This window comes from Triticum aestivum, chromosome 7B (genome assembly GCF_018294505.1).
Source record: "Triticum aestivum cultivar Chinese Spring chromosome 7B, IWGSC CS RefSeq v2.1, whole genome shotgun sequence".
Lineage (NCBI taxonomy): Eukaryota > Viridiplantae > Streptophyta > Magnoliopsida > Poales > Poaceae > Triticum > Triticum aestivum.
In genome coordinates this window covers 381384108-381393747 of record NC_057813.1, presented here as the reverse complement: position 1 = coordinate 381393747, position 9640 = coordinate 381384108, and the positions used below count along the sequence as shown (strand labels likewise).

The 9640-nt window shown below is 48.0% G+C and overlaps 1 protein-coding gene across 1 annotated transcript; it reads left to right on the top strand.

The window, feature by feature from the left end:
* Positions 1–1022: 1022 nt before the first annotated feature.
* On the top strand, positions 1023–2189 carry LOC123160979 (probable calcium-binding protein CML32). The gene has a single exon (XM_044578831.1). It carries the CDS (start codon positions 1108–1110, stop codon positions 1702–1704), a length of 597 nt encoding a protein of 198 aa, XP_044434766.1. The 5' UTR covers positions 1023–1107; the 3' UTR covers positions 1705–2189.
* Positions 2190–9640: the final 7451 nt, after the last annotated feature.

Genomic DNA, 9640 nt, shown 5'->3' with positions numbered 1-9640 from the left:
GCCATTGGATTCCTCTAGCTAGCCCAAGTCATCACCGAACACCTTCTGCTACAATTCTGTGATCAGTGATTGAAGCACCAAATGAGTTCTCCTTGAGCTCAAATTTTTACAAAAGCTCTCCCTAGTCACCCTCTACCTCTGGTAAAAGTTGCAATGCCATGGCTCAATAATTGGTGGGTGAAACACCTCTCTCTCTCTCTCTCTCTCTCTCTCTCTCTCTCTCTCTCTCTCTCTCTCTCTCTCTCTCTCTCTCTTTCACATGTTAGTCGCGACTTATTTTCTAAATTGAAAGATGTCCACAAAAATAAAAAGCAACATTAGTTGTGAGACTAGACAATTAGTACAAACTTAATTGGTCTCAATACTAAAACTAACTTAAAAAAATTGTCAAAATGTATACAAATGAGATATTTTTTTAAGAGCTCGTTGCGAGGAACCTAAAAGTAAAAAAACATATTATAACTCCTACACTTGGTTTAGTAGTTATTGCATTTTGAATTTACAGAAATGGAATTCAAATGCACGAGTTGCTTCACTACTAACATTTGCATACCGTACCCAGATTGAAAGTTGTTTGCATGGGACAAGTGTGGGAACCATGCATGAATGTATAGTACTCCCTCTGTTCTTAAATATAAGTCTTTGTAGATATTTCATTATGGATTACATATGGATGTATGTAAATGCATTTTAGAGTGTAGATTCACTCATTTTTGCTCTGTATGTAGTTCGTAGTGAAATCTCTAGAAAAACTTATACTTCCTCTGTCCCAAAATATAAGAACGTTTTTAACACTACATTAATGTTAAAAACGTTCTTATATTATGGGACGAAGGAAGTAGTATTTAGGAACGGAGGGAGTAGAATATTAGGTTGGTGGCATTTTACTAAAAAGGGTGCGTGCTAGTTTAGTAAATTTAAATGGCAAGCTTTTGCTTGCTGTAAGCAGGTCCGTAGACAAATTAGACAAGAAATATTTTAGGCCACGTGTTGTTTTCATGGCAAAACCACCCAATGCGCTCGACCCATCAAACATGTTGGTTATGATGGCCAACATGTATAAGAAAAAAGTTGTCGCCAAAAATTGGTAGGAGGAGCTAACATACAATGGATACGAGGCAGAGCGTCGCGGCGGTGGTGAAGCCGTCGTTCCCCACCGATAGCGGTGCCCCGGCCACGGCGTCGTTCCGTCTCCGCAATGGCAGCCTCAACTCGGTTCGCCTCCGCCGGGTGTTCGACCTGTTCGACAAGAACGGCGACGGTCAGATCACGGTCGACGAGCTGGCGCAGGCGCTGGATTCGCTCGGGCTCGTCGCCGACCGCGAGGGCCTGGCCTCCACCGTGGGCGCATACGTCCCCGAGGGCGCGGCGGGGCTTCGGTTCCAGGACTTCGAGTGCCTCCATCGTGAGCTGGGTGACGCGCTCTTCGGCGCGCTGGACGACGTGCCCGAGGATGGCGAGGCCGGCGCGGGCGGGGACGAGGAGGAGATGAGGGAGGCGTTCAAGGTGTTCGACGTGGACGGCGACGGCTTCATCTCGGCAACCGAGCTGCAGGAGGTGCTCAAGAAGCTGGGCCTCCCAGAGGGCGGCAGCCTCGCCACCGTGCGCCAGATGATTTGCAACGTCGACCGTAACAGCGACGGCCGCGTCGACTTTGGGGAGTTCAAGTGCATGATGAAGGGGATCACGGTGTGGGGCGCGTGACCATCGAAACCAATCGTGTCCGATCGCACGCTGCAACAAACCGCGCATCGTCTCGTTCATGGGTGGCGATCAGAATCGGTTTCCGTCGATCAAGTACACCATCTTAAATTGGTTGCTATGTACATGTGCCTATATCTTTTATTCATGTGCCCTTCACTAATTAGTTAGTTTAGTGGTGCTCGCCAGGATAATCATTCTTATCTTCCAATTATGGGCAATTTATATGTCTAAATTGTACCATGAGATGAGACCAAGGAAAACATTTTCGGCGAAGGCCCACAAAGGGAAAATGTGATTATGTGTACATGCACATATAAACCCTTCTCCGAAAATTACCAAAATTCATACTTGTGAGTTTTAGAAATTACACAAGAAAATTAATCCATGTATTTATAAATGTTCGTAAGAAATTATGATAATTTATGACCCATGAGGAAATCACAAACAAGTCATTTTATGATTTCCCCAGAGGATGCAAATGCTCATATTATTACTTTTCAGTAATTTAAGAGTGAATTTCTATTTGTCCTCTACATGCATGATATTTTTCATAATTTTGCAAGACGTATGGATCTACAGTTCTACACTACGTTTCTAAAGTTGGGTCAACATATCAAAACTCTAAAAACCTACTATCAGCTACAAAGAGCTATTTTTCGACAATGTTGAGTAATTTCAAAAACCTCATCGTCGTAAATACCAAACATCCGCCATAGATACAAATAATTTACGCATCATGAATGCAAGATAATTACATCTAGAATACCATCATATGATAGATATAGGTTCAGGAGAGAGGAGGATACGAGATGAGAGGAGCGGGACAATAGGCGTCAAGAGGATTGGTGTGGCAATGAGGAGCGGCGTAGGCGTGACGAGGAGGCATGTCACGAGGAGGAGCGCCGCCAATAGGAGGCTAGGGAGGTTGACGAGGAACCAGGGCCGGCCCTGATGGGAGGGGAGGGACGGCCGCCCGATGACAGGTCCTAGCTATTACTGACGGTGATCTTCAGAGAAAGATGAATAACAAGTGGTTTTCAAGGCCGAATTCTAGAGGATTTCATTTCAGATCTAGAGGAACTAGTTAGGGTTTGGCTGGCCGGAACACGGCGGCTTTAGGGAAAAGTCTGATTACATCCAGAATGTCCCTCTCCACAAGCCGGAGGAGGGGTTAAAAATAAGTTCAGCAAGGAAAGGTAGACAGCGACAGGTTGACGAGTTACAGTGACTATGTCACAATTCAAAAGTAAAAAAGGGCGCATGTATCTCAGCCGTCCATCTGGAGATCTGCGGTGTCTGAGCCAGTTGTCGTTGGATTGCAGATCGACGGTCCACCCTTGCTCGGAGAACTGAAACAGTACTTTGGCTAATCTCGCTATTGTCTTGACTGCTACAGTCCTGACAATTCCCCCGGATAGAGAACAGACTTGCCCTCAAGGCCAGAAACTGGGGAAAAAATCTGGATAAAAGCTGCATCTTCCCAAGTGGCATTCTCCACTGGTAGATTGAGCCATTTGATGTGGCACTATACCACAGGAATACTAAACTCTTGGTATCAATTTCCACTCCGGGACAGCTTCAGGTTGGATTAAGATAGTGCCTTGTGCATCCAACAGTGGGAGCTCAGGATTTGGTATGGCCTCAGGGCCTATGTGCTTCTTCAGCTGACTGGCATGGAATGTTGGGTGGAGTTGGCAGTCTGCTGGTAGCAGTAGTTTGTATGCAACTGCCCCTACTTTCTCCAATACTCTGAAGGGCCCATAATACTTGGAGTGTAACTTTAGGTGTTTGTGGATGCTCAAGCTTGTGTGTCTGTAGGGCCTTATCTTGACATATACCATGTCTCCCACCTCCAAGTGTATTGGGGATATAACTATTGGGTATGACCCGCCCAGGAGGGGCCGGGTCACACCACTGGCGGTTCATAACAAGAAGTCCCATGAAGATGTTGAAGATGGCGGTTCACGAAGCAAGCTTACTGAAGGCCCAAGACCCGTAGGAGACTTGAGGCCCACGGGCGTAAACCGCCATATGTTAACTTGTATGTTAAGGAAAGTGTAGTTCTGTCACCGAGCCGGACATGTTGTGTATGAGCCGGCCGGGACTTTGTAAGCCGTCGGGTATCAGCCTGTGTATATAAAGGGGTGACCCAGCGGCGATTTAGGGCAAAAAACAACAAGTTGAGAACTAGGTCAAGCGTATTCGCTCCCTAGTAATCGAAACCCAAACAATCCAGCCTAAAGGAGGAGTACGCCTTTACCTCGTCGCGAGGGGCCGAACCTGGGTAAACTTTTTGTGTCCCTCGCCCCGTTTTAACCCCTTCAAGCTAACCTTGTAGCGATGGCTCCACACCTAAGTCCTCATGCTAGGGCATCTGTCGTGACAATTCCACGACAGTTGGCACCCACCGTAGGGCCAGCGCATGGTGGTTTCGAGTTCTCAGCTTCGCAGGGTTTGAGGAATACGCTGTGGGCCGGATGACTAAGAGTCGTCGCGGCAAGCTCTACATCGATGACGAGGGTTGGGGCCCACGAGGCCGGCTCAATTGAGTACCGGTACCGGGTCCCCTTTGGCAGAATCCATGTCTTCACTGGCAAGATTGGTGAGTCGGAAGTTGAGCCAGACATCTGCACCGACATCGTCGAGACGGCTCGGCGCGCGCGGACCGCCAAGGTTCAAGCCGCCTCGAAGCATGTCTTTGTTGGCTTCGTTCACGGAGTAGAGCTGGAAGGAGGATCTGAATCTGGTGGTGAGACGGTTGTCTACTCAGGCGACAAGTCCTCGACTGGTGAGACCAATTCCATCTATCAGGTTCAGGATGGCAGGCTTGGGGGCTGTTTCGATGGTGACAGTATTTCGGACCCCTACGAGATGCCAAAGCGGGTCACTATCTTCATGGCCGGTACACAACCAGGGCAGAATTCTTCAACTGCAGCAGCAATGATCTTCGGGTCAGCACAGCCGGGGCAGGAGGCCCTGTGCGCCCGCTGGCCCAAGTTTTATCTGATCTATTGGATGCCCTGGCAACATTCTTGCCAGGGGCAGCACAGCCGGGGCAGGAGGCCCTGTGCGCCCGCTGGCCCAAGTTTTATCTGATCTATTGGATGCCCTGGCAACATTGTTAACGGCGAGGTAAATCCGGCGAACCAAACTCATCATAATGCGGATGTTGCAAAGTTACGTGACGAGATAGCCCAAGCCAAGGAGGATCTAAATACTGAGAACACCCGGATGGCAACGGAGCGAGCCGCCTTGCAGAGGGAGATAGAATGGCTACAAGTAGAGAGCTTTCGTCTAAGCTTGGACTGGGACGCATCAAACAATGTCTTTAACAGAAGGCATGTGAGTCGGTTACCCCCGGTTTACGATGCGAGAAACCTTTTCAACACGCCTGGGGCAGGAACCAGTAACCCGCCTAGTGTGGATCGAGCCATTGAGGCGCTGGCGGCTGGAGAACCGGTTCAGCCACGTGCTACAGACCCCCCACGTTTGAACTTGGCCCCTCCCCAGCATGTTCCGACGCCCCTGGGTCATTTTTCTAATCCTTTGGATAACATGATAGCTGCGGCTACTCGACAGGTGGCTCTCCCGGTCCAGGAGGAGTCGCCAGCGGCGATGGAAATACGGAGAGCCGGAGAACTTCTTGAGACGGTTGTGGCTCAACAGGCGGCTTATTCATATAATCACGATCGTCTCCATTCAACACCCAGTCCAAGCCGGAGTTATAGCAGGCATATTGAAGAACCGGTCGTTTCAAGCAGTGAACAATACCGCAATCAGCCTCGTAGGCCTGACCCACCGCGTGCTGGTAATGATGCTCAGGCTGTGGTGGACCAGGGCACAGCGCGGCGTGAGGTGGATCTGGCAACTCAGCTGGCGGCTCAGCAGCAATCTCCGGTTTATCCGTCGACGTCTATGGAAGCAGGAGTAACTTCTAGAACCTTGGTGTGCCGTGTCTAGTGTCGGCTCTACGTAACAAGAGCTTACCTAAGGATTTCAAGGGGCCCCGTAAGGTGCCTAATTACATGGCGGATCAGCCCCCAGAGGCTTGGATTGAGAGCTACGAGATGGCTATGGAGATGCTGGATGTTAGTGATGCTGCATGTGCTAAGTATTTCACCATGATGTTGGATGGGCCAGCTCATACTTGGTTGAAAAGCCTGCCCGCTAACTCCATTGGGTCATGGGCGGAGCTGAAAAGGTAATTTATACAAAATTTTAAAGACACGTGCAAGCAGCCTATGTCAATTCTGGATCTGGATTCCTGCGTTCAAGGTGAAGGTGAATCAACAACCAATTGGGTGTGCCGGATCTCAGCTGTTATGCACTCATCAGACAGTATCAATGCCAGTTCAGCAGTCCTGATGTTAGAGAAGAATTGTCGCTTTCTTCCCCTTAAGCAGAAATTGGGCGTCTTAAGCATAATTGCAATAATATGGGGGAGCTCATGGCAGCTCTCGTCAAGTATGCCAACTCTGATAGCACAAAGGACCCTGAGTCTAATGAGGAGAAGACTGGGAAGGGGAAGAAGAGTGGCAATGCAAAGGGACAACATAGCACGGCGGGTCAAGGTGGTAACGGTAAACGTAAGGTGGATGATGGTTTAGACTCTGTGGCTAACACCAACACGCGGAATAATAACCAGCATCGTAAGGGGAAAACACAGGCGCACCGGTTTGGAGGGCCGAAGTTCAACCTTGAGGCCATGATGAATCAGCCTTGTCCGAAGCACGGGACCCAGGATAAGCCGGCCAGTCGTCTGTGGAAAGATTGCTTCATCATGAGGGAGTATAGAAGCTCTAACTTTTTTCAGAATAGTCATGGCCCGCACGACGGTTCAGGTTTTGGCTCTCACGGACTTGGCTTTGGAGGTGGCAGCTCAAGCTCTGGCTTTCAAGGCCAAGGTAATCACGGTGGCTTTAATTAGCAATCTTGCCAAGGGAATCAATAGCAGCAGTCTGGTTATCAGAGTAATCCAAAGCAGCTGAATGGTAATCAGTATCATGTGTTCACCATAAGCCTGTGCAAGCAAGATCAGAAAATCCATAAGCGAGTGGTGAACTCTGTTGAGCCGACGGTGCCTCGCTATTTAAGGTGGTCTGAGCAGCCTATTGTACGGAGTCGTGAGGATCACTCGCCCCGGGTTGCCAATCCAGGACAGTTGGCACTAGTGGTTGCTCCACAGGTAGGAGGATAAGCTTACGAAGGTGCTCATGGATGGGGGCAGCAGTGTTAATATCCTTTACTATGAGACTTTTCATCGTATGAATTTGACTCGCAAAGATCTTAACGCGTCTTCTACTGTTTTCCATGGGGTGGTGCCTGGTAAGTCGGCGTATCCAATGGGTAAAATAACATTGGAGGTGGCCTTTGGTGATGATCATGATTCAAGAGCCGAGAAATTGACCTTTGAAGTGGTAAAGCTCAAAAGTATGTACCATGCTTTGTTTGGGCGGCCGGCTTACGCCAAGTTTATGGCACGGTCGTGCTATGTTTATTTGCAGCTTAAGATGTCGGGTCATAAGGGCACCATCATGGTGCATGGTGATATAAAGATTGCTCTGGATTGTGAAGAAGGTGATGTTGTGTATGCTGAGTTGGTTTGTGCTACAGAGGAGTTGAAGTTTTATAAAGACAATGTTGACCTGGCAGATATGACGCCTTTGAAGAAGCCAACTATAGAAAATGACCCCATGTTGGAGTTTAAGTCGGCAGACGAAACTAAGTTGGTCAATTTTGTGCCTGGCGACTCATCCAAGCAGTTCAGCATCAGTGCTAATATGGATCCAAAAAAGGAAAGCGCGCTCATCGAGTTCATCCGTGAGAACCGGGACATCTTTGCATGGAAACCTTCTGACATGCCAGGTGTACCGAGGGAACTCACTAAGCACACTCTTAATGTGGATCCCAAGTTTAAGCCGGTTAAACAATTTCTTTGTCGTTTTAATGAAGAGAGGCGTAAGGCCATTGGTGAAGAAGTGGACCGACTCTTGGCGGCAGGGTTCATCATTGAAGTTTTTCATCCTGAGTGGTTGGCTAACTCGGTGCTGGTACTTAAGAAAAACTCCACTTGGCGTATGTGTGTGGATTATACAGACCTTAATAAGGCATGTCCGGCTGATCCTTTTGCTCTCCCTCGTATTGATCAGATTATTGATGCTACGGCAAGCTGTGAGCGTTTGAGTTTTTTGGATGCTTATTCTGGTTATCATCATATCAAGATGGCAGTTAAGGACCAGGAGAAGACAGCTTTCATCACTCCCTTTGGAGCCTTCTGCTATGTGTCTATGCCTTTTGGGCTCAAGAGTGGCCAGGCGACTTACCAACAGCGCGTTCAAAATTGCCTTCACGATCACATTGGGCGCAATGTTCACGCTTATGTGGATGATATTGTTGTGAAGTCCAGAAAGAAGGAAACTTTGATTGATGATCTAAAAGAGACCTTTGACAATCTCCGGATCTATAAAATGATGCTTAACCCGGCCAAGTGTGTCTTTGGCATACCAGCAGGCAAGTTATTGGGTTTTCTGGTTTCTGAGCAGGGCATTGAAGCTAACCCGAAGAAGATCAAAGCTATCACTTCTTTGGCTAAGCCAGCATGTATCAATGATGTCCAGCGTTTGGCGGGTCGTATTGTGGCCTTGAGCCGGTTTATAATCCGCCTGGGAGAGAAGGCCATCCCTTTGTATCAAATGATGAAAAAGACAGATGACTTCGTCTAGAGTGATGCTGCTAATGAGGCGTTTGAGGCGCTTAAGAAATAGCTGGCTGAGCTGCCGGTTCTTGCAGCTCCTATTGAGAAGGAGCTGTTGCTTTTATATGAGGCTGCAAACAACAAAGATGTTAGTGTGGCGGTTGTGGTTGAAAGGAAGGAGTCAGGCAAGGAGTATCCAGTTCAAAGGCCAGTTTATTATGTCAATGAGGTGCTCATTGAAAATAAGCAGAGATACCCACATTGGTAGAAATTGGTTTATGGCGTGTTCATGGCCAGTCGCAAGTTGAAGCAATATTTCCTTGGTCATCCTATCACTGTGGTTAGTTCTGCTCCATCGGGGGTTATTATTCAAAACAGAGAAGCCGCAGGTCGGGTAGCTAAGTGGGCCATTGAGCTTGGACCCCATGGTTTGAAGTATGTGCCTCAGACGGCTATAAAATCCCAGGCACTTATGGATTTCAGCAATGGTTGGACAGGGCTGCAGATAACTGAGCATAAGCCGGACAATACATATTGGACTATTCATTTTGATGGTCCAGGCAATTGGAAGGCTCGGGGGCTGGAGTTATATTGACTTCCCCGCGAGGTGATAAATTTGGTTATGTTCTAAGGTTGATGTTCCCTTGTACTAACAATGCAGCTGAGTATGAAGCCTTTCTCCATGGTTTTCGGATGGCTAAAGAGATGAATCTAAGACGAGTACGATGCTTTGGCAACTCAAGTTTGGTGGCTCAGCAAGTGCCAGGAACTTGGGATTCAAAGGGTCCACTCATGGCAGCTTATCGTCGAGAGGTTGATGTTATTGCTGGTCATTTCAAAGGTTATCAAGTGGAGCATGTTGATCGAAGGAAAAATGAGGCTGCTGGTGCTTTAAGCCGGCTGGGATCTCAGCATAAGCCGGCCCCCCCTAATGTTTTCCTTGATGTTTTGCATAACCCATTAGTAAAGTTGACTACAGAGGAGGACTTGGCAGTTCCTGACACGGAGGCACAGTTGGTGGCGGCTCTCCATGTTATCCCTGATTGTACTATTTCATATTTGGCTTATATGACCCGGGGTGAGTTACTTGAGGATGAAACCTTGGCCAAGCAAATAACCCGGTGGTCTAAGTCGATGACTATTGTCAATGGTGAACTCCATATTTGCAGTGTTACAGGAGTGTTTCAACGATGCATTTCTCCTAAGGAGGGCCGTGAAATTCTAAGGAAGATTCATGAAGGA

Bases quoted from the DNA above. Each gene is read 5' to 3' on its own strand.
- LOC123160979 (XM_044578831.1), top strand. From the start codon at position 1,108: ATGGATACGAGGCAGAGCGTCGCGGCGGTGGTGAAGCCGTCGTTCCCC.